Here is a 26,072-nt window from a genome sequence, read left to right as displayed (position 1 = left end):
TTTTGTCCAGCAGAAGAACTGTCATGGCTAAGGCATTCATTTTGAATGTCTCTTTTTTATGTGAAGACTGAGGTTGTACAAGTCAAAGATGAGTCTCAGGCCTACTGACTTTTTTGGAATGAGAAAAAAAAAACTTGACTAAAAGTCTTGTTCTCTCTGGGGGGATGGTACACGTTTGATAGCATTTTCCAGTAGGAGTATGCTGGTGGGGAGTACTAGATGAGCTGACCTTCACTAGCTGTGGTACACATCTGGAGAAGTTCAGTCTGTAGCCTCTGGATATTATATTGAGAACCCATCAATCTGTAGTGATGCCCTTCCATGCCTCCTTGAATACATTAGTTTTCTCCCCACTCTCAGGTCATCATAAACTAGAATTCTGCTTAACTGCCAAACTAGTAGGTGCTGGCTGCTGCTTGTATTCTCTTGATCTTTACCTCTGGGAATGACAATGTTCTGGTTGCACCTGAGTTGGGGATCTGGTTATATGCTTGATAGCATTTCTGAGGGTAAAATGATTGGAAATATTGGTAGTGATAATGCCTTTTAAATTGTGATTGTTGACCACTCCAAAATTAAGATGTTTGGTCAGCAGATTGAGAAGTTCTCTTTGTACACCACCTTGGGTGACTCTCTTCATAAAGGTGGTTAATAAACCCCAATCAACAATCAATCAATCAATCAATAAATAAATAAATACAGTGGTCCTTTATTTCCGATACTATATCTTTGATTTTACCTCCTAAGAGGTAGTTGTAGTCTCCTAAGAAGGGAGCATCCATGAGGCACTTGTGCAAATCTTTTTGCAGACCTGATGCTCTAAGCCATACTAATGGCTGTTGATGCTACTCAAGCCTCTATATGATGGGAAGTAGATTCTTGAAGACTCATATGAAGTTGAAACAGCTGGTCCTGGAGTGATGGGTGAATGATACTGGTTATCCATTTGCTGTAAGATGGTACGCTGATAATGTAAAATTTGCAATTGGCAAGTAAACTATCTTAAGGGATAGCACGGGACTCAGATACACTTTGCTGCCTTTGTTGGCCTGCAGCACGGAAGAGAAAATGTAGGACTATATTGATGATGATCCAAAGAGGTATTAGTTGTTTAGAGTTGTGACACCGATGAGATCAGGGTGCAGAGGTAATAGAATGAGGAAGGAAAAGTCAGGGCTTAGCAATTCAAAAGGCAAAGAAGAATGTGGCATGTGGGAGATGATTCCACCCTGTCCCACCAGGTGCCACACTGCCTTTTCCTTTCACTCAGTAGATATGTTATATGGATATTGTCAATGTTATATAGTACTTTTCCAGGGTAAAGTCATCAACTGGTTTCTGCAATCAGAACATTTTTCTGTTAACCATTCAAATTACTAAGGGGCTCTTTTACTAAAGGGTGCTAGAATTTGGGCTTAGCGCATCTTAACAATGGACTTTCCCATGCACCAAACCCAAATCTAAGGCCCTGTTTACTAAGCTGCGTTACAGGCGCATTAGCATTTTTACCGTGTGTTAACCATGAATGCGCCCATAATATCCCTATAGGCACCTACATGGTTAGAGCATGCTAATTGTAGGTGCGTAGTAAAGAGGGCCCTCAAGGTGGCAGTATTTAGGCTTTTTAAAATTATTTTTTAAAGTTTTGCAGATCCCATGCTAATTTTTCCCTTAGTGTGTAGGGCGTGCAAAAAATTGATGCGACAGCACTTACCGCTTCCTATTTAGAAAGTGCTAAGTGCTCCCATGTTAACTGAGCATTAGCTAATTAGCACACACTAATGCAAATGGCCTAGGTGGTTAAGACTTCCATGCCCATTTTCCACCCATGACACGTCTCTCTAAAACATATATATAAACGCTCGCTTTTATATATATGTTTTATATATACATATTTTAACATATGTTAACGCTCGCTTAACGCACCCTAACAGGTAAAATACCACAAAACGCTTTAGTGTGTTTTGTGTAGCCTGTTTTTCACACACTAAGCACATATTCCCCAGGATTCTATATATTGTGCAGAAATTGAAGCATATTCCATAACAATGTGCATAACCTAATTGGTTAAAAAGCTAATCAGCACTGATAATTGGATGTTAGAAAGTAATTATTAGCACTAATTGGCATTAATTAGAATGTATGCGGCACTACTTGCTAAGCATATTCTGTAACATGGTGCATGTAAATTCTAATCCGTAATGCCAAAAAGGGGATATGGCCATGGGCGTGGAATGGGTGGTTTGTAACATTCCAAAAATGTACATGCAGGGTTATAGAATATACCTGCTCCGCGCCTAACTTAGGCGCCAGTATTTACACCAAGCTTTACTTGGCATAAATGGATGTGCCTAGAATTAGGCACTCAAATAATCTAATTAAGTAGACCTAACTTAAAGTGTGGGGAATCTTTCAGTCTCTACTCAATATTTTCCCAAACACATATATAACTACTGAAATTAATTCCAATTCTTTGACATTTCAATTGATATTATCACAGTGTAGCTATCAAGCATTCTATCTTAGTATTCGGGGATCTTCAGATTTTCAAATCGTATCCACCATACAGGGAATTTTCCCAAATTTTAATGGTGTTTCTTTCATCTTCATAGATCAACCCATTTTTTTAAGTTTTACTATTTTTTTTATGTCTATATCATACTTTAAATCTATACTTGTTCAAAAAATTACTTCATACCAATTTATATCAAAATCCAATGACTCGTATCACCTTGTTACACTTTTCCAGCTTCCACCCTTATCATTTGAAAAAAAGTCTACCGGTGAGTCAGTTGTTAAGAGCCAGGAGAATATGTTCAGAAGATATGATGTTTGAGGTGCAAGCATCGAAAATGGCTGCACGCTTTCAAGAGAGAGGTTATCCGAAAGCAGTTATTAAAGCAGCATATATTTGAGAGCTAAATATTCACATTGAGAACTGTTATTACAATACAATAGGTCACTTGATATGGAGAAACTGGTGATGGTGGTTCCATATTCTACTTTAAGCTCTTGAATTATAGAAAACATACATAATAATTGGAAAATATTACAGATTCATGCTTGTTTTGAGGAACATCCCATCTGTGCTTTTAAAAGAGGAAAAACGATAGGCGAGATGTTGACCTATAAAAAGTTGGACTATAGTGTAGTGTCAGGTTCTCAGATTCAGAGCCCGCGGGGCCGGGCTCTGGAGCAAACGTGAGCCCTTGGGCTGCTGACGAAGAGCGACAGCAGCAGGCAAAACCCACCAACCAACACTGGGTAAGCACACCGGCAGGGACTGCAGGCACTGCCCAGCGAACCGGAACACATGGACTGGAATCCCCCGGACTGGAGGACACAGGACTGGAACACACACCGGACCGGAACACACTGGACTGGAGCACACCAGACTGGAACACCCTGGACTGGTCCCCCGGACTGGAGGACACAGGACCGGAACACGGGACTGGAGCACACTGGACTGGTCCAACAGCTTCACCTGTACTTAGCTACTAAGCCCGCCAAGAGTTGAGCTCCTGGGTTCGAGTAGCCGACAGGACTTACTGGATACCGGATGACATAGGGACCAGGACTGGAAACAGAAGTGCTCCTAACCCTAAACTGATCTACGTGCTCCCAAGCCCTAAACCAGCAGGAGTGTTCCTAACCGTAAACTGACAAAAGGACTTCCTAAGCCCTATACTAAACAGGAGCTCCTAAGCCCTGCTCAAGAAAGGGACTTCCTAAGCCCTAAACTAACAGAGCAGGGTACTAAATACAAAGCTAACACAGGTGCTACTAAGCACCAAGCTACAAGCAGAGCTTTACACTAATAAGCTAAACACAAAACTAAACCAGCTACCTAAGCACTGCTCTAGCAAGCTAGATACAACTAACAAGGTGCTTCCTAAGCACTACTCTGGCAAGTAACCAGAAGAGCTCCTAGCACTAAAAGGGAAGACAGGGGAGCCACAAGGAGGGAAGCTAACACATAAGCCAAAAGTGCTTCTAAAGCACCAAACACCAACAGCAAAGACTGCAATGCTCCTAATAGCACAAACACCAGAAGTACTTCTAACAGCAAACTCTGCAGTGTTCTTAACAACACCAAACCCTGAAGTACTTCTATCAACAACAGAGCTTCCAAAGCCCTACACACAGCAATGCTTCCAAAACCAAGAGGGAAAAGCAGGGGGACCAAACACACAAACACCAGTGCACACTGCACTAACACTAACCTGGACCTTAGCAAAAGCAAGCAGGGAAACTAGACACAACGTCAGAAGTGCACACTGCACCACCCTACCTACAGCAAACACCACTGTTGCAAAGGCCCTGAAGGAAACAACCCCACTTCCTTATCAAGGCCCTCCCTGATGATGTCACACTCCCTAGACCTAGGCAAAAGCACACTGACCCAGAGAGGCCCAACCCACACCAATGCAAAACCGTGAAACACTTGAAGCCAGTACACCCAAAGAGAGTTAGAGCAACTCAGGCAACACACACACAGCTGTAGTGAAGTGAGACAATTAACCCCATGCTGCTGGAAGCTGCCAGCACAGAGAGACAGAGCCAGCTCAGAAAGGAAAGAGAAAAGAAACAGAAGCCAGCTAAGAAGCTGACCCCCAGGAAAGAGGTAAGTTTGAGAGGGGTTCAATCATAGCATGTAGATTCTGAGGAGCATTTAGGTCATTATAAGTGTGAAGCCTGTCAATGGTGTGTGCTGCCTATAGAGGCTCGCTTTCATACGAACTGTAACTCCAGTAATGTTATATATGCTATTGTTTGTCCTTGTCAGTTGATTTATATAGGGCGATCTAGTCGCACAATTAAGATTAGACTGAATGAACATAAATCCCTTATTAAGAACAAAGTAATATCTGCTCCGATTGTTCAACACTGGTTAGACAAGAACCATCAGATAGAAGATATTAAATGGAGAATTATAGATCATATCCAGCTGGGTTGGGAGGGTGGGAATGCTGGTTCATTATTGAATTATAAAGAGCAAAGGATGATTTTTCAACTTCATTCGTTACAGCCTTATGGGCTGAATTCTGAATTGGATTGGTGGTCGCTTATCTGATTGGAGGTTAGTAGATATATAGGATCCAATCAGAGTTGAGTATTTAGAATCAGCTGAGGTCTATTTAAATTGTAGCAGCGGTAGAGAACACCGCAGCATTTTTTCTGAGACACGGAAGTGAATACAGAATGGTAAACAGTTTGACGAGCTAGATAAGAGTGTGGTATAATGAAAAATATTTTTTAAAGTATTGTTTTTGTTGTAGCAAACCTCTTCCCTGACGAAGTATATATGAAACCTGGCCAAGTCGGCGGAGGTTTGATTTGAAAGAAAAATTGCTGCTCAGCCGTTAATCAATTCAAGCTAAGTAACGCTAAGTAATTTTTTGAACAAGTATAGATTTAAAGTATGATATAGAAAAAATAGTAAAACTTAAAAAACCGGGTTGATCTATGAAGATGAAAGAAACAACATTAAAATTTGGTAAAATTCCCTGTATGGTGGATACGATTTGAAAATCTGAAGATCCCCGAATACTAAGATAGAATGCTTGATAGCTACACTGTGATAATATCAATTGAAATGTCAAAGAATTGGAATTAATTTGAGTAGTTATATATGTGTTTGGGAAAATATTGAGTAGAATTAGGCACTGGCATTGCTGCTAGGCGTATTCTATAAACACGCCTAGGCACAGTTTATAGACTACACCTAGGTGGAAATTTTTTCGGACCCAATTAGGGCTTAACATCCTTTAGTAAAAGGGCCCCTAAATTCCTCAGTTTACCTGTAATGAGTACATGTATGCTCTAGTCTTAATATAACGTGATAAAAGAAAGCCAGGCATATTTTTCTTACCTTGACAGGTTTTACCATTGGGCATGAGACGATACCCAGTTGGACACAGACACTGATAACTTCCTGGGACATTTCTGCATTCATGTTGACAAGCATCTTTGTTTTCACACTCATCAAGATCTGAGAAAGCAAGAATAAAAATGTAAATCGAAAAAAACGAATGGAGAGAACTCTATTTCTTAAACTGGCTATCACTTCTCATCACCCCAATAGGGGCTTCCATGACTCTTAGGGGCAATATTTACTAAAGTGTGACACATTTAACGCACAGTAAGTGCAAAGACTGTGTGCTAAATGCTGAGGGTGTGCCTAGAATGTCTTCACGTAGTTACCACACAGAAAATGTGTTTATGATACATTAAGGGCCAGATCCAGTAAATGGTGCCCAAAGAGAGGCGCCGAAAAGACCCGAGCTATACGAGCATTATGCAAAAGACACATTCCCTTTGCAGAATACTAGCCTAGTGTGGATCTCATGACTAACATTATGTGCTGGATTTACACTGGTGTAAAGCTGGTGCCCAACTTAGGCATGGATTTGACTTTATTCTACAGCATTGCAACATTGCGTCTAACTTCTGGGAATGCTCTGTGATCCACCCATACTCCTCCCATAGCTATGCCCCTTTTAAGTTGCACGCTATTTATAGAATAGCCACTAGGGCAGATGTGCGTACAAAAGCAAATTGATGCCAATTAACTCCAATTATAGACTGTTGACATCTTGTTAACTAATTAATTTTTGTGCATATCTGTCCTGGGTGTCCAAATTAGGACAACATATATAGAATCCAGGGATAAGTGTAAAATTGTGCACACAACATTATAGAATGAGGGGCACTGTATTTACCAAGATCTGCTCCAAAATCCAATTCTGTAACAACGCGTGTAACTTAATTGGCTTAATAATCCAATCAGCATCGTTAACAGCACTTAACAAGCAATAATGAGCACTAACTGGTAATAATTAGAATTTACGCGCACAACTCCCTAAGCACATTCTGTAATGCATTGTGCCTACAATTTTAATGCGTACAGGCAAAAAGGGGCATGGTTATGGGCAGGGAAATGGGTATTTTGTGGGCATTTCAAAATTTACATGCGATGTTATAGAATATGGCCCTCTGAACCTAAATTTACACTCTGGGATTTATGCCACATTTTTCATTTGTATAAATGGAAGCACATAGTTTTCAGAGCTGGGATATCAACTAAGCATATTCTATATACCGTGCTAAATCTAGGTGCTACCTATAGAATACGCTTAGTCGGGAATGTTTTCTTCATGGATTTTCTAGGTGCCATATATAGAGTCTAGCCCTTAGCATTCAAAATTGCAAGCACAGGTTATAGGTTACCTACTGTTACGCACATAACTTAATTGACAAACTAGGTGCTAATCAGCACTAATAACAACTTACTGGTGATAACTGGTGTCAATTGGCACTAATTTGCAGTTATGTATGCAATTAATCTTAGTCAGCATTCTATAACCTTAGCACGCAAATTCTACAGCATGTAACTGCAAGGGGGATATGGATGTGGGAGGGGCTTGGGCAGGTCAGAGGTGTGACCAGAACTTATGCGTTAAGATTATTGAATACATACAGTTACGCGTAACATTTATTCATGGACACATATACTAGCCCTTGATATGGTGTAAGCAGCCAAACATAAATGTTGGTGCATATCTGCTGACTTATGCTAGTAGTCCATAACGGCAATTATGCACGTAATTGCCAATACAGAATTCGCACTTAGCACCAAAAGTTAGGCATGCAGCATCCTGGTGCTTAACTTTTTGTGATCTGTAAAGAATTATCCTCTGAGTGCTAACTGTAATGCACAGTCCACACTCATTGTCCACCCACAGCCTGCCCATTTCCCCCATCAAAACAGAGCACGCAGTTAGTACGCAAATTGGTATGCCCAATTATGCCACTGCAGCAACAGTTACCATGCACTAAGTCACACACTAAGGGGTTGGCTCTATAACTGGATGCCTCCATTCAGGCGTCCTAAGGATGTATGGTGAGATCCTGTTCTATAACGGCATCTGGTTGCTCAGATTCTGTTATAGGACACTAGTGTAACCTGGTATTTACGTGATGTAAGTGAGAGCCCCACCCATTCTCCAACCATGTGTACGTCCCAATGCATTTTCAGGCCATGCGACTTAGACATCATTAGAAATAACGCCTAGGCACTCTGCTGCCACTTTCGTGGGTAAGGGTACATTTGCGTGTGTAAATACTAGTATTCTGTAAACTTATGCACGCAAAGGGAATGTAAATACGGGCATTTTCATCTGCTTAACTTCCTTTTAGCAGATCCAAGAAAATAAACAGGACAGACAGGAACAGCAAAGTCATGGTACTTGAACCCAAATAAGATACTCAATTTCCATAGTCAAAACCAAATCAGTTCTGTAGTGCTCTCATCACTTCAATCTTATACATATACATTTCTTCTAGCAAAAAATAGATTTTAAAAACACTTCTCTAATAGCATTAGGTGCATCAGCACTGTCATTGGTGTTCTTGAAACAGCAGTGTTAAAAGAAAAAATGAAATGATTTGTAATGAACTTTTTCTCCAATGTAAAGGTGTTGTAATTAAAAATCTGCAGGTACTGGTGGCCCTACCATTAGGCCACCTGAGGTGGGGGCCTCAGGCGGCACTCTTGTGAGGCGGCATCGCCTCCCGCCCTGCGGCATTGCTTGCCCACCCTTCCCTCCCTAACCCCCTTTTCTTGTTTTTCAAAAGAAAGCGCACCAGTGACTCCCATAGGCTGTCCTGCCATTGGTCCCAACCCCTTCTCTCTACTGTGGGCGGCCTGCCTCTGAGGAAACAGAAAATTATGTCAGAGAGGTGGGCTACCTGCAGTAGAGAGATGGAGCCAGAACCGGTGGCATTGTAACTTATGGGAGTCATTGCTGCCGCCTTCTTTTGAAAAACAAAAAAAGATCATTTTGGGGAAGGGTGTTCGGGAGGGAAGGACGAGGGAAGGTGGCGGTGGAGGAGCCAGGGCAGCAGCTCATTTTCTGCCTCAGGCAGCAGATTGTCTTGGGCCACCCCTTTCTGCAGGTGTTTGAAGTTATACCCTAATATTCAGCATTCAGTAACTCCCAACTCCACCCAGGCTCCACTTCCAGACTGCCCAGGTGTTTTCCGGACAGCGCTGGGCCAGTCAACAGAGTGTTTCGGATAATGCCACTGAAAAGGTAGAGCCACAGTCAGCAGCACCTGACTGTTGGGCAGTTGGAGACAAATATGACCTGTAAGATATTTTATTTTAGTTTAAATTCCATATCTTTGAACAACAGACGAGCACTTATCTGAAGCAGCACCGAACAAAGGGCCCGATGCTCAGAGCTCCTATGGTAAGCCAACAGCGCTGAAACAATACTGACAAAACAGTGTAGAAAATTAGCTTGGTGCATGAGCATATGATTTTCACTGTAAGCCCAGCTCCTGTGTGCATGTGCCAGGCAAACCCGACGGGGAAGCGCACATTGGTGTCTGTTTTCTGCATCTTTAAATATAAGCTTTTCGATCTTTTTTTTTTTTTGGAAAGCTTATATTTAAACACAGGGCGCACTTTTGAGTTTGCTCAGACTCATGCACATTTGTTTCTCACTACTGGTGCTTAGGAGTTGCACGCAGAAGTGGAGCCAGGTTGACAGTGCGAGGGGAGTGAAAGTGGCATGAGAGTGGACTTCCGCCAGCGCACATTTTCAATGGAACATGACGAGAAAAAAATAGGCGCCGACAGAACTCCATTTGGGGGAGCAGCCGCTCCCCTGGCGCCCCACCTAGCTAAGCCACTGGTTGCACGGGCTTCCTTATTATTATTATTATTAACATTTGTATAGCGCTACCAGACGCACACAGCACTGAACACCTGACACAGAGAGACAGTCCCTGCTCAATAGAACTTACAATCTAAAATAATACAGACAGACAAGACAATTAAGGGTGAGGGAAGTACTGGGTGAGAAGGAACAAGGGGAGGCAATTGAGTAGTGGCTAGGAGCCAAAAGCAGTGGTGAAAAGGTGGGTTTTCAGCATAGATTTGAAAACAGGTAGAGATGGAGCTAGACGTATAGGCTCAGGAAGTCTATTCCAGGCATAAGGTGCCGCGAGGGAAAAGGAACAAAGCCTGGAGTTAGCAGTGGAGGAGAAGGGGGACAACAAGAGAGACTTGTCCAGTGAGCGGAGTTGACGGGGAGGGATGTAGGGAGAGATGAGAGGTAATGGGGGGCTGCAGAATGGATGCATTTAAAAGTCAGTAAGAGAAGTTTGAACTGTATGCGGAAGCGGACAGGGAGCCAGTGAAGTGACTTGAGGAGTGGGCTAGCGTGGGTATAACGGTTTTGGCGGAAAATAAGTCGTGCTGCAGAATTTTGGACAGACTGGAGAGGAGAGAGATGGCTGAGAGGAAGACCAGTGAGAAGTAAATTGCAATAATCCAAGCGAGAGATGACAAGGGTTTGGATAAGGGTTTTTTTTTGTTACATTTGTACCCCGTGCTTTCCCACTAATGGCAGGCTCAATGTGGCTTACATGGGGCAATGGAGGGTTAAGTGACTTGCCCAGAGTCACAAGGAGCTGCCTGTGCCTGAAGTGGGAATTGAATTCAGTTCCTCAGTTCCCCAGGACCAAAGTCCACCACCCTAACCACTAGGCCACTCCTCCACTCTGATAGCGTATTCAGAAAGGAAAGGGCGGATTTTGCTAATGTTGTAGTGAAAGAAACAACAGGTTTTAGTGATTTGTTGAATATGTGCAGAGAAGAAGAGAGAGGAATCAAAGATGACTCCAAGGTTACAAGCCGAGGAGACAGGGAGGATGTGAGAGTCATTAACAGAGATAGAAAATGGGGGAAGAGGGGAGGTCGGTTTAGGAGGAAAAATGAGAAGTTCAGTTTTAGTCATGTTTAGGTTCAGATGGCGTTGAAACATCCAAGCAGCAATGTCAGACAAGCAGGATGAAATTTTGTCTTGGATTATGGTTGAGATTTCAGGGGTGGAAATGTAGATCTGAGAGTCATCTGCATAAAGATGGTATTGAAAGCCATGAGATGAAATCAGGGTACCAAGGGAAGAGGTATAGATGGAGAAAAGGAGGGGTCCAAGGACAGAACCCTGGGGGACACCAACTTCCTTCTGCTTCAAAGTTAAAGAAAAAACAGCAGATTTGAAAGAAAGATTCATGAGAAATCCACCTTCTTTGAGCTGGCATTATTTTTTCAGCGGTAAGGGTGGCTTTGTTTTGTGCACTGTTCTCTGAGCATTGGGAAGGAACAGGAAATGACCTCATTAACATCCATCTTACTGTACACTGCCTTGAGTGAATTCCGTCAAGAAGGCGGTAAATAAATCCTAATAAATAAATTTCACTATATTAGCATTCTATCTGCGCTAATTTATTTGTAGCATTTGTATCCCACATTTTCCCACAGATTTGCAGGCTCAATGTGACACGCTTGTTGTTTCCTGCGCTAGAGCCTCTGAGCATTTGGTGCTCACTAATGCGAGCACTAGTCAGGTGCTAATGGCCTCTAGCGCCCACGTTTGCTTCTAAGCATCAGGTCCAAAGGGAGCAAAAGTGAAGCTACCCAACACTAACAGTGATTCTCACGCTGCTAAGAACACGTCCGCAGGGGATCATTCATTGCTGAAGGCTACCGATCTATTGTTCACACACAGAGCAAGAAGCAGCAGTGAGACAAAATAGTGTTTCAGCAGGTTTCTTGCCTGCTTCTGGAGTTAGAAAGTTTTCTCTCTTGCCTGGAACTTAAACTAGGCAAAGATTTTAAACAGGTAAAGGCTCCGGCAGCCTCTGTACAGTGCTGCCTCATATAAGTACTCACCTGTTGTTCAAATAGTGTTGTTAATTACACATTTGAAATATGAAGCACAATTTATACTGCAGACATGATTGGGCAAGTGACAGGGGAATATTTTGAAGGTCTGGACATGTCAGGGAAGATTTTCCCTAGAAATATCCCTTGACCTGTTTTAATCACAAGATTCTCTGATGCCCTGAAAATTGAAATCAAATAAGTAAAAATCTAGAACATATCGTAGTGTTTAGTTCTAAGACGGTTCTGTATTTAAATACTTATTTTGGGACTTTATAGTTAAAATTTTACTTTAAAGCTATATCGTTTTGTATAAGAATCTCAGAATGCAAAGATTGTTGCTTTTGTTTTGAGATACACAGTGCTGCTTGTTTTCATGATTCCTTCCCATTTTTTGGAGAGCTCTCAAAATTGGCACTTATGTATACAGGAACAGTGGGAAGTGGACCAGGTTTTCCAAGGACAAGTCAACGAGGTTTCAAATTCTTAATGACACAAGTTTTATTGATAGAAGACTCGACACAGCACTGTGTTTCGGCCAAGGGCCTGCCTCAGGAGTCTTTCTATATTGTTTGGAGAGTGAAATGATCCAATGATAAATATGCAAATCCGTATTGAAAACAAGTGGTCTTGAAAAAGACCTTTTTGAAGAAACAGTGGTAAGGCCAGGGAATGCACCTATATTTAGGCGTGGCCATTTATGCCACTGAAATACCTGCGCCTAAATTAGACACGGTTCCCCCAAATTCTATAACTACACATGTAAATTTGAGGAATGCCCCCAACACACCCACACTCCTCCCAAGGCCATGCCCACTTTTCAGCACATACATTAGAATTTACACACAAATCTTTTTAGAATACATTTAAAAAGATGCACGCATAAATTCCAATTATTGCCATTTAGTGGTGATAATTGGTTGTTATCATCCAATTATCAACACTAATTGGTTTGTTACTCAATTAAGGTGCATGTATACATTGGGGTGTGCACCCAATTTAATGCACATTTTATACAGAATCCGGGGGGGGGGGGATAGTGATTTACAGTACTCCCCTTTATTTTAGCATATTTAACTCCCTATAGGCACACCTGTGCAGTCCAGTCTTTCTCTGGGCATCAACTCGCTACCCCCTCCCCCAGCCCGTAGCTCACTAGGCTTGAGTCCAGTGGCGTTCCAAGGGGGACTGACACCCGGGGCGGATCGCCGATGCGCCCTGCCCCCTGGGTGCAGCGCGACCCCCCCCCCCCCGGTGAAAGGACACCCCCCGCGAAAGAACCCCCCCCGGGTGCACGCCGCTGGGGGGGGTGCACGCGCGTCTGTCCTCCGTTCGTTCCATGCTTCTTCTCTGCCCCGGAACAGGAAGTAACCTGTTCCAGGACAGAGAAGAAGCATGGAACGAATGGAGGACAGGCGCGCGCGGCGCCCCCCCCCCCCCCCAGCGGCGTGCACCCGGGGCGGACCGCACCCACTGCCCCCCCCCCTAGGAACGCCACTGCTTGAGTCAACACATCATTTGGCCTTTTTTCCCTAGCACCTACACTCTGGAGCTTTGTCCCCTGGTAGTTTCTTATTTCCGTTTTTGGGAACTTTGGAAGGCCTCTTTATTTGTCCAAGCATTTCTCAATAAGTCATTTTTTGACTGTAGACTGCCTGGCCCTGGCTTGCCTCAGCAGTAGCAGTATGGCATATTCTGTGGGGTTTTTTTCCCTTTCTTTCTCTTACTTTGGTTTTCTATCAGTACTATCAGTTATGTAATTATTTTCTGTTTCCAACTGATATTGTAAACTGCTTTGATGTTTTTTTTGAAAGGCAGTATATAGATACTAAAATAAAAATAAACATATTCTGTAAGTTGTGCGCAGAAGTGCCAGCCTCGCTCTACCCATGTGAACACCTCTTTGCCTTTATGCACTATCCCCTATATACTAAATATGGCGCCTTAAGTTGTGCGTAGTAATTTAGCCGCATGGCCAAATTGCACACATAAATTAAGGGCTAGGTTTACTAAGTGGCGCTATGGGCGCATTAGCATTTTTAATGAGTGTAAATGGTGTACACGCATTAAACGCTAACACGCCCATAGAAATGTATATGTGTGATAGCGTTTAACGCACCTTAAATTTACAGGCGCGTTAAAAATGCTAACACACATTACTAAACATACCCCTAAGTGATTAACAGGTCAATCAGTGCCACTAATTGGTACTTAACAACCAATTAGCGGCACTAATAGGCTTTAATTAGAATTAATATGCACCACTTAATAGGCGTATTCTATAACACGGTGAATGTAAATTCTAATGAATGCAGTTGAAAAGGGGCATGGACATGGACATGGAATGGGTGGATTGTGGGCATTTCAAAAAAACTATGCACACTATTATAGAATACACCTGATCTGCGCCTAACGTAATGGGTGTGCCTAAATTTTAGTCACAAGAGCGGTGTGTCAGCATATTTTATAAACTATGCCTAACTTTAGGCATAGCTTATAAAATCACACTAACCGCGTGGTTTTACGACGTCGCCCTTACAGAATAGTGCTTAGGTGCTTTGCTTGCTATTTACACGTGTGTGTGCACGTACCTGCAAAAAGTATCAGTATTCTGCACACATGCACACAAGAGAAGTGTTAATGCAGGCGACCACTTATAGAATTGTCCTTTAGACTGCTGAAGATACAGAAAAACAAAGTGGGAAGTTGTCCAATGACTTCAGGACGCTGAGACTATGATGGTATATAAAGGAGTAAACTTTATTGTAGACTCGACACAGTACTGTGTGTTGGCCACAGACCTGCCTCAGGAGTCTTGAGTGATGCAAACAATATTTTTTGATTTACTGGTTAGTCTTGAGCAATGCAACAAAATTATATATCCAATACTGGTTGGTCTCATCAAAGACTTCCACGATCGTCAAACTAAAGCGTAGCAGTTTGAAGTTACAGGCAGCTTCGTCCTGCTACACTTTAGTTTGACGATCGTGGAAGTCTTTGATGAGACCAGCCAGTATTGGATACATAATTTTGTTGCATTGCTCAAGACTAACCAGTAAATCAAAAAATATTTTTTGCATCGCTCAAGACTCCTAAGGCAGGCCTATGGCCAAAACACAGTACTGTGTCGAGTCTACAATAAAGTTTACTCCTTTATATACCATCATAGTTTCAGCGTCCTGAAGTCATTGGTCCACTTCCCACTTTGTTTTTCTGTATCTTTACCTCGTGGGATTTTGTGTTCATCCATTCTGTGGAGAGCCTTTAGACTGATTACATCTGTAAATGGTGGTGTCAGAAAGTAGCTATTTTACATGTGGAGATCCACCACATGTCGAGATTTCAAAGGGGCGTAGTGGAGTTGTGGTTTGGGTGTGGCTTGAATGGACCAAAAATTAACATGTGTACTCCCCATTTTACAATGGGAACCCATGTGTATGGGGAAAAATTTCCCCTCTGGGTTTTGCAACATCTCAGAAGCACACGCAGATTTCAGCCAGAGCTTTTAACAAGGAATTATAGGGTCGTTTTATTAAAGCTGCAGTAAAAAGTGGCCTCAGTGCAACCTTACGCGGGTCTTTCCTGCATGCTAAGGCCATTTTTACTGCAGGCAGGAAAAAAGCTAATTTTCCTATCTTTTAAATTCATGGCTATGCGTTACTTTGGTATTAGCTTGCGGCCATTACAAATATTAGCGCGTGAGCACTTACCAACACCTATTTTGTAGGCGGAAAGTGCTCATGAGCTAATCCTGCACTAATCTGTTAGTGCACAGTAATGTAGATGCGCTAACTGATTAGTGCAGGATTAGCTCCAACCACGCCCCCGGTGCCATAAAAATATTTTTAGCAAGCACTTTGCGAGCACAGATTTGAAAACTGCCGCTAGATGCCTGAGCACGTTCCATGGTAAGCCATTTTAAGCTGCAGAAACTACACGCTAGTGCTTCCCACGGCTTAGTATAAGGACCCTTAAGGGACTAATTCTTCTTAATTCCCAATTTTCTATTTCCACCTCCGAAAGGAAAAAAAAATATTGTGGCCTCAGTTTTTAATTGGCAGCATTTATATGTATAGGTCTGTAAGATGGGCTGGCTCTACGTGGAAGCGATGCCACTTACCCTGGAACATGCATAATCACCACTTCCCTGTGAAAACGGCTGAGTTTGTGCCGCTCATTTTTCCACATTTATATCTGTCAAGTGGCAACTCCAGCTGTGTATATTGGTTAATACATGTGCAATCCTGCATGTCCTTATACATATTTTACTAAAGGCCCTGTACTTGGCAGAGTCTTTTGTAAAATACTTCCGAAATTAAACATGCACCGACATGCACATGTGAATATATGTATGTTCAATTAGTGCCAATAATTGGCTTTTTAACAAGCAATTATTGGCACTAATTAGATTTAATTGGCATTTAAGCACGTAAACTTAGGCATGGGATCCGCACCTAAAATTTATGTGTGATCGGAAAAAAGGGGCATAGAAATGAGAGGGGCATGGGCATAACAGGGGCATTCCTAAAATTAACGCACGTTGTTATAGAATAACAGAGATATGTGCCTAATGTAGGCGTGCACATTTGCACCATGTTTCAGTCAGTACAAATGGCCATGCCTAAAGTTAGGCACGCTTCCCAGGCGTGAGCACTATTCTATAAGCCATGCCTAACTTTAAGCGTGGCTTATAGAATAACGCTTTTTACAGTGCTGATTTTTTTTGGCGCCATATATAGAATCTAGCCCAGAATGTTTCGATAATGTGGGATATAAATTTTTAAAATAAGTAAATAAATACATAAAAAATTGCAATCTCAATGTTCTATATAAGTGGGTCTTATAACCTCAAATCTGACCCCATAAACATCATGGCAATAATTAAATACTACATTAAATATCTTCTGTAAATAAACACTTAAAGCTCATATTGAAAAAGAAAGTTATTACGGCTGACATTTACCTATACATTTTCCATTTCTTGTCTCATAACCCTCATGACAAGCTTCTCTACTATTCCTTTTAGTCCTGGAGAGAGGTGATCTGCCGTTTCTATACTCTGAATAGGAGCTGTACAGATTGGAGTGACTGTAAAACTGTTGCAGTTGGTAGTAGTCGTTCCTAGGGGGCACCTGTGCAATGCTATAGCTATTAGATGAATACGTGCCATAATTGGGCAACCTCTCCAGTCCAGCACAAGACTTCCCATCACCTAATAAATGTTGACCTGGTGGACAGATACACTTGAAACTGCCAGGAGTGTTGGTACACTGATAGGCACAAGGTTTGAGCACCTGTTCACATTCGTTTATATCTGTTCATGTTCCAGGACAACACACCATGAAGGGAGAAAAAAAAACACAACACAAAGAATGAATCAGTCTGAGAAACAAACTATAGAAGAAGATGAAGAACCAAACGCCAGAGAGCCAAGAAATGTACATCGCCAGGGGGAAGCTTTGTTCTAATCTCTCACTTCACATTTGACCTATGTATCTTACAATAAGCTCATTCGTGTTTCATTAGTGTATTAAATCCTTTTAATTGACAGAAAACATCCTTGATATTGCTACTATTCACAACAAGACCATTTAGAAATAAAGGGTCTGATATTCAGCTATGGTGGGCAGTGCTTTTGCTGTCCACCGTTGGCGTTAAAACCGAATATTCAATGCCGGGCCGTTTCTGGTGACCAGCATTGAATATCCAGGTTTTTTAAATGGCTAAAATGTTAACAGGCTATGCTGACATTCAGCGCTAACCAGTTAACTGTTTTTAGTGGTTAGACAGGACAGCTATTTATGTGGTCCCATTTGACTGCTAAACTTAAACGGTTAGGTGCTGAATATTGACACCTAACCAGATAAATCATGCAATATTTATGCAGTTATGCACTATTTATTTATTTGTTACATTTGTACCGCGTGCTTTCCCACTCGAGGCAGGTTCAGTGCGGCTTACATAGTAATAGGGCTTACAAGGTATTGCAGAGAGAGTACAAGCTGTGATATAACAGAATAATGATGGAGATATGCAGATAGGTGGGATGGGCAAGTAAGGCACTAACCAGCAATATTCAGCAGAGATAACTGGCGATCTCCTGCTGAATATTGCCGGTTAGGTGCCAATATGCTATTTAACCGGTCAGCAGCTGTGCCTGGCTGGTTAACTAGCTTTGAATATCAAGGGGAAAACATACCGGTGGGTTGAGCATGGGCGTTCAACCTAGCAATGCGCACAACTTACAGAATGCTATCAGTTGCGTGCATTGCCAATTTACGCCAACCATTGACTTGGTGTAAGTGGTCATGACTAAATTTCAGTGTGCCACACTGGATTTGTCCTTCTCCATTGTTATTGAACCTTCATTGGCTTCCAGTTAAAGCTTGCATTATTTTTAAATTATGTGCAATGACTTTCTTTATTTTGCATGGGTCTTCCCCAGAGCATTTGACTAATTTGGTTAATCTCTCTTATAGAAACAGGGCATTTTGAGTTAGGCTTCCTTTATTGCTACAATACCCTAATCCCAAATGTATAAACTATAGAACATTGTTCAATGGATTGTTGTCTTTTCAGTCTGCTCCACATTTTCCCACCTATTTGTAGGCTCAATGTGGCTTACATAGTCATGTTAACATTGTCATTTCAGGATGTGCCCCGGAACCAATCTGTAATCTGCATCCACTCCGCAGCTCCTCAGTACCTTTCCGCTCTCATCTGTCCCTACACTCCTCCCCGTGAACTCTGTTTGCTGGGTAAATGTCTCCTGTCGTCCCCCTTCTCCCCCACTGCTAACTCCCGGCTCCGTTCCTTCTATCTCGCTGCTCCCTATGCCTGGAATAGACTCCCTGAGCCGGTACGTCAGGCTCAGTCTCTGGCTGTCTTCAAGTCTAGGCTTAAAGCCCACCTCTTTGCTACTGCTTTCGACTCCTAACCATGACTCTCTTACTCAACACCCTCACTTATCGCCCCTACCACTACAATTTCCCCACCCCTAGCTGTCTGTTCGTCTGTCCAATTTAGATTGTAAGCTCTGTTGAGCAGGGACTGTCTTTTTCTTGTTGATTTGTACAGCGCTGTGTAAGTCTAGTAGCGCTATAGAAATGTTTAATAGTAGTAAGTGTGTAATGCTCATTAAGGGGCCTTTTACAAAGCGGTGGTAAGCCCAATACGGGCTTACTGCTCGCTCTTTCAGGACTACCGGCGGCTCAACGCAGCCACTAGCGGTAGTCCCGCCCCGGGCACACACCATTTCCGGGGGAAAAGAAAATCCCCGGAAATGGATTGCAAGGCGATAACCTGGCGGTAATCGGGCATCGCCACGCATTGCCCAGTTACTGCTGGGTTAACACGGGAGCCCTTATCGCCACCTCAATGGGTGGCAGTAAGGGCTCCCTACCACGTGGCCATTTTTTTTGGGGGGGGGGGGCTTTTACCGACTGCAGAAAAAACGGCCATGGCATGCGGTAAAATCGGCCCCCACCGATACCGCAGGGCCCTTTTTCCCGCAGCTTGGTAAAAGGTAGGGTTACCATATTTTAAGAGGACTCGTCCTCTTTTTGGACTTCTTCGGATATGTCCTCCAGGATTTTTAATTTTTAGGGAAATGTCCTCTTTTTCTTCTATGTACCTATGACCAACACATCTACCCACATGAGAAACCATCTCTGGCCTATTAATCAGTCTGGACACATGGGGGTGCTAAAGAAAGGGAAAGGCATTGCTGATCCCCTCGCTGTTTCCCTGCTGGTTGAATCTGTCAACTTTAAGCATATGTCATGCAAAGACTTTCACACGTATCTCAGAAGCCAGCTAAAGTTGTTGAGGGGCATAAGTACGCTTGGACTCAGACTCAGTCTAACTCAAATCCAGAAGTTCTTGAAAAGTAGGTTGTCCACTGCTGCACTGTAACTAAGTCACTATTTGATATGTTTTTATTAACTAAAGGTTATGATTAAACATTTTTTTAGCGAAGGACGCTACCATTTTTATTTTTTCTGTCCTTGTTTTTGTGTTTGCAAATATGGTAAGCCTGGTACAAGGACCCCTAAATGTAAGGAAGTCTACTAATTACAAATCCTTTAGGAGAAATCTGAAAACATATCCTTTCCAACTTTTCAATAATTGTTAAATACTTCTTTTAATTATAAGTTGTACTTCCTGGGTATTCCCAGTTTCTTTAATTGTAAACCGCCTAGAACTCAATTGGGACTTTGTGGGGTATAAGCGCTTATTGTATCCTACAACTAGGGCTTAATTTCTGGGGGAACGGCCTGGAACACAGTTCCACCACTTCTTTTCAGACTCTAGAGCAGCCCCTCTGTTCCAAACAGCCTGCAGAAAAGAGGAGGGGAGGGGGTGAGCCTGTAGCAGTCCAAAGAATAGTTTCTCTACTCCCTAATCCAGCCCCTCTTCTCCTGTTGCTCCTGCCCTGGCCCACCCATCACCTCCCTTGGCTCCACAGTTCCACTTCCTTTTTGTCTACAAATTGAGCCCTGTCTATAACAGGTTAGGCGCGCTCTAGCCTCATTATAGAATGGGTGCTAAGCGCGCCCCTTGGCGGCACCTTAATTTAGGCCCACTTTATAGAACTGCCACCTAAGTTTCTACCAGAGGCAATGGAGGGTTAAGCGACTTGCGCAAGATCACAAGGAGCAGCAGCGGGATATGAACCAGGCTTTTTTTATATTTTACAGTGCTCCTTTTGGCAGTTTGTTTTGTTAGATGGCTTCCATCCATTGCTAGACTGATTGTAATAGGCTTTGAATATGGTTTTCTTTCCTGCAGAAAACTCTCAGAAATTAATTAGCATATTACAAAATACTTCAGTGATAAAAGAGCATGTAGAAAAATTTAGGCTCAAAATTAAAGACGTTAGGGATGTGTGTTTGTTAGTGTGCATTTTGTTCATTACCGTGTTAACAATTTTAGTACATGGAAAATTGATTCCAAAACCAGAAAAATGACAATTCTCTACGGAAGCCAATCCAGAAAGGTCCAGGGAGTAAGGAAGGAATGTAGGCCAACCAAAACACCAATATGTCCAGAAGAAGGTTGCAAATATTTTATTGAATAAATATCAGAACACATACAGACTTGACATGGAACTGTGTTTCGGCAACAAAATGCCTACCTCAGGAGTCAGTAAATCTGATGTATGATGTCTGCAAACATACATAGCACTAAGAGTATATTGAGCACTGATAAAACTACTACTAAATGGAAGCTCTATCATGATATGCGAAAATATTGGTGTTTTGGTTGGCCTACGTCCCTTCCCTACTCCCTGCACCTTTGTGGAAAACTGATTCAACATACATTAACCAATAAATTAATATGTATACCATTGATTTGCATGTGTTTAAAAATTTATTAAAATAAATGTGAAATGAACTGAAAAAAGCCCCCCAAATTAGGGAAAAAAGCCAAATGAACTGAAAACGACGGGACAACACTATCTGAAGTATGTTATTGATTGACTGAGCCCAATGCCTTAGAAAATTTCAACTACAGACCCTTAACAATGATGGCATGTTTATAAACGCATGCATAATGCACTGGAAACAGAAGGCAAAGAGCAGCAGATAAGCACATAAAAACAAGTTAGTGAATTTTATAGCTAGTATTCCCTGATACATACCCAGACATGGTCTTCCAACTCCCTGAGATCGATAACCTCTGGGACACACACAACGGTAATTGCCAAGTGTGTTCTCGCATATCTCATTGTATCTGCATTGGTGAGTGCCGTCCCGACATTCATTAATATCTGAAGAAATCAAAACAAGAAAATTGGTCACATGCTATTTATATAGAACTCAGAGTGATGTCATCAAAGAGCCAGAATGTTAATATTATCTTTTTTTTTAATGCAGTAAGATTTAACAATTTTTATTCAAGATAAAACAAATCTAAAAGAAAACCATGCGATTACATGACAGAAATTAAACATAACAGAAAAACAGGCAAAAAACATCAAACAGCAAAAAGCTGGATAACACATGATCCCGTTTTTGTTTTGAGAGAAAACTCCCGCACCCTCCCCCCTCATTACCCTAGTTTCCGTTCAACATTAACGGTTGTATACAAAATCACCCCCTCCCCCAACCGTACTCCAACCCATATCTTAAACATACACTGAGATGACCCGGCATCTGGACTCTTATGACCCCAGGCCATCTTTGAAAGGATAACGTCCAGTGTTTCCAATCTGCCCTCCCTTACCCAAGCACAGAACCCCAAAACAACTCCTAATATAACACTATCAACTTAGGAAACATTCTGAACCCTATTCATCACTGTGCTTCTTGCTTTATGGGAGATAATCTGGAAATAACAATTCTAGATAGACATTAAAGCCCTTCTTCCCTTTGGGACATTCCTAACAGCCCGTGCCTCCCACAACATAAGGGCATGAAAATCTATTTCTCCAGTATCAAAAAGAGGGCGGCTCTTCCTGCATATGTTAATATTATCTTATATGATTGCATGTTTGTTTTTTCAAATTTGATGGAATCATCAAAAATCTCTTCTAAAAACTGTAAAGCAATGCTTTATCCAGTCAAAGTTATCAACATATGTTATCTGGTTAAATTCAGATAGCCAGACAATTATGGTGCGTGGCAATGAGCTTGCCGCTCGGCAATCCGGAACTACCACCGTAGTTCTCACCCCCAGCGCATGCCATTTCCAGCGCTTCAAAAATATTTTAAACTTCTGTGGCACCGGGGCTTACCCAGAAATAATCGGGCTGGGCACGCCCGGTTACTCCCAGGTTAGCACGGGAGCCCTTACTGCCACCTCAATGGGTGGCTGTAAATGCTCCTCCCCGAAATAGCCACACGGTAAGTGGTTCACTTACTGCACAGCCATTTCTTGTCAAGAAAAGAAGACAGCCCTTTACCCACTGCGGGCCTCAGCTCGCATCAAATACACACGCTTAGTAAAAGGCCCCCTTAAGGAGGTACTGCTGAAAGTAGTCAGCTGAAACTAACACGATAAATGTATCTGGCCAAATTAGACCTGCTATTTGTGCATTCCAAGTTAACCAGCTCATGGCATGCCTTCAATACCTCTTAGATTTAGGGCTGATGTAATAAAGTGTACTAGGTGTTGTGCACAGCGGTTTGCTTGGCTTTAACACACAATTTTGTGGGCACTCATTGTAAAAACGAGTTTTGTTCAGGAGTTAACTGTGTGCAAAGCCTCAGCACACCCAGTTCATTTAAATCCCACAGTAATAAAGATATTAACTATTGAGTGCATATGTTGAGAAGTATGCAGAAGATCAGAAGACCAGAAGGCTGAGCACAATGCTGGGGTTTTTTAACGCAAGGTCTGAGGAAGGGTGAAGGATTATTCTGTTCTACTGCGGTTGATGATGGTGAGGATTTTGTGCTTCTTTCTTCTTATGGAGTGGAGCAGTAGCCTAGCAGTTAGAGCAGAGGGCTGGGAACCAGGGGAGACGGATTCAAATTCTACTGCAGATACTTGTGATCTTGGTCAAAACACTTAACCCTCCATTGCCTAAAAACTGGGTTGTATAGAGCTTCCTACATTTTTAGCACTGGGTTGGCCTGGGCGCCCTCACCGCCACCTCCAGTCCCCCGACTCCCCCCCCTCCCCGACATAGGTGCACGTGGGGACTGGAGATCCGGTGGATTTCCAGCCCCCCTAACCCTCCGCACACGCAACAAATAAGGTCCTGGTGACCCAGTGGGCCGCAAGTACAACCCCCTATCTGGTGGTCTAGCAGACCCCTCTCCTCCCCCGTATCGTTGCAGTGGAGGAGGGAGTAGCACACTCTCTCCTCTTCAGTGCCGCCTTCAAAATAGCGGCACCCTGCCGTGCCCAGAGCATCCTGGGATCTGCTGTGTGGGGCTTCCCAACCATTTAAGGGAGAAACTTATTTTTGGGAGGGGGGTGTTAAGGGGGCTGGAGATCCACCAAATTTTCTATAGGAAATCCAAGACTTCTAAGTTAAGATTGACAATTTGTCCTTCCGTATCCCCATTATTACTTTACCCAGTCAGATGCATATTGTACAATGAACTACTGTAGGAAAGCTTCATCCTCCTGTTTTAAAACACCATTTCCTTACAATGGAAGTACAAGCAATCAAAAGTTTGCTTGGATCTAGAAATGGACATCAGTGATACACCAGTGTACTGCAATCCACATTCTAATCTATTCGGTTCTTATATTCCACTTCTATCCAATTAGGTTCAGTTTGGATTACAATTAAGATGACCTCAACAATTGAGGGAACTTACAAATAAATAAAATTCAAAAAGAATACATTAAGCAAACAAATAGGTTTTAAGGACTTTGCGAAAATATAAGTGGAAGGGCATTTTAAAAAAATATATCTCAGTCCCCCACCCCCCAAAAGTCCTGCTCATAATGCCCAAAAATTGTCCTTTTCACAGCCATAATGAAGTGGGAAAAACATCTAGATTTTCTGTCTGATTATGGCTGTGAGATGGATGTGGGTTTTTTTCCACTGAAAACATCCAAAATGAATAGCAATGCTCCAAAGTAAAATGTCCAACTTTTGAATGACATAAAACCAGGGGCATGGTATTATTTTGAAACATATGGCTACAGCGATGTCCCTGTAGAACGGAGGAGTAGCCCACTGGTTAATGCAGTAGACTGTAAACCAAGGGACACAGGTTCAAACCCCACTATAACTGTTTTTTTAAAATAAATGTGATCCCTCCATAGAGCACAAAGTCCAGAAAAAAGGCCATATAGGACAAAATGTGAATCCATGCATGAAGCTGTACCATCAGCTCAAATCTCTATACTCACCAGTGCAAGATCCATTTTCTGATTTTGTCATGCCCTTAGGGCAGAGATCTATGCACTTAAAGCCACCACGTGTATTCTTGCATTGCTGGTCAGGTCTACATACATTCTGTCTGCATTCATTTACATCTCCAAAACAAAAAAAAGATTTAAAGTTAGTTAAATTTTCTTACCACCAGTAGCAGGAATGAATGACTGACATTGACTCAAGGCTCCAGGGGATCTAGACATACTGGCCTCTTCAACAAGTTTATTCAAGTCCATAAAAGACTTGATATACCGCCTTACAGAAGCCAATTAACCAATTTATAATATACAAACAAATGGAAATTAGGAAAAGAACTGCAATAGAATATAGCTTGGGGATTTTGTCTGCACAAGTCATAATGGTTGATAAGAGTACCTCAAGCTAAGGATAATACTGCCATCACTGATAGTATGAGGGTAATATTATAACAGGTCGCCGAAGTAGGAAATCCAAGTAGGCACCTATTTTGGATCTATTTTATAGGCAACAACATAGGCATCTCTGTTTGCACTGGTACTGTAACCTATTTCAATGCCTTCACTTTCAGTCATCGGCATAAATCATCTCCATTAAATATTTCTCTTTTAAATTTTGATCATGTTAAAAAGCTACCTGAAGGTGTTTATCTTCAAAGGCTGGACATGTGAACACCATACGCCACTGTGTCTTATAAATATGGGCCAAGTAATTAACTCTATTACCATAATATAAAACACAGGTCATTAATGGCCTCTTGGTGACTAGATGCCACTGCATTTTTCTGACACAACAAATCTCAATTATTACAAAATGCAAGCCTTTGAAGATAAACACCTTCAGGTAGCTTTTCAATGTGGTCAAAATTTGAAAGAACTGTGCACCTTTGCACAGGACCAAAAGGAAGGAGCAGCAGCAGAACTGCACAGGACCAAAAGAAGGGAACCACAGCATTCACTCCCACAGGCCAGACCAAGAGGTTGGCAGATTTAGCCTTGCCATCTTTTCCTTCCAGCCCACCTAAAAGATTTCTTCGTAACAGAGTTAAAGATGTGTACCATTTAACACAGATTCAAATTTTATCTAATCAGTCTGGTATTGGCTAAATAAGTACTTCTTGCTTATGATATTGTATCACTAATGAAATTGGGCAGCCTAGTCCTAATTTCTATCATTTTCTCTCTATATATATTAACTTCCTTAATACAGTGAGGTAGAGGTACTTCCCCATCAAAAAAAAGCATTCTCCGTGGAATCAATATCTACAGCATAACTACAAATTAAGTCTCATTAAATAAAGACTCCCATTTCATACCAATACATCTTCTGCCTTTGAGCTGATAGCCTGGATCACATCCACAATGGAAACTTCCTACAGTGTTCAGGCAGCGCTGATGGCAGGGGTTTAGCTCTTGACATTCATTGATATCTGTTGAACAATAAAACCCAATAACTTTACTTATTCTCTTCTATAAACAAGAAAACAATCTTTTCTCAACAAAGGAATTTTGATAGAAT

At 42.0% G+C, this 26,072-nt stretch overlaps 1 protein-coding gene across 2 annotated transcripts in view; it reads right to left on the bottom strand.

Annotated features, from left to right (window-relative positions):
- Positions 1-26,072, bottom strand: part of HMCN1 (hemicentin 1) — a 672,624-nt gene that overhangs the window by 6,700 nt on the left and 639,852 nt on the right. The window contains exons 101-105 of one of the 2 annotated variants that reach the window (XM_030206904.1): positions 25,870-25,983; positions 24,554-24,679; positions 21,381-21,509; positions 16,701-17,051; positions 5,873-5,992 (exon numbers count right to left, since the gene is read on the bottom strand). In XM_030206904.1, coding sequence (XP_030062764.1) covers positions 5,873-5,992; positions 16,701-17,051; positions 21,381-21,509; positions 24,554-24,679; positions 25,870-25,983 — 840 coding nt within the window. The remainder of the gene's footprint in view (positions 1-5,872; positions 5,993-16,700; positions 17,052-21,380; positions 21,510-24,553; positions 24,680-25,869; positions 25,984-26,072) is intronic. The other variant, XM_030206905.1, reaches the window with a different exon arrangement.

The sequence above is a fragment of the Microcaecilia unicolor genome, chromosome 6, assembly GCF_901765095.1.
Source record: "Microcaecilia unicolor chromosome 6, aMicUni1.1, whole genome shotgun sequence".
In the NCBI taxonomy this organism is placed as follows: domain Eukaryota; kingdom Metazoa; phylum Chordata; class Amphibia; order Gymnophiona; family Siphonopidae; genus Microcaecilia; species Microcaecilia unicolor.
This window is presented reverse-complemented; position numbering and strand designations above follow the sequence as displayed.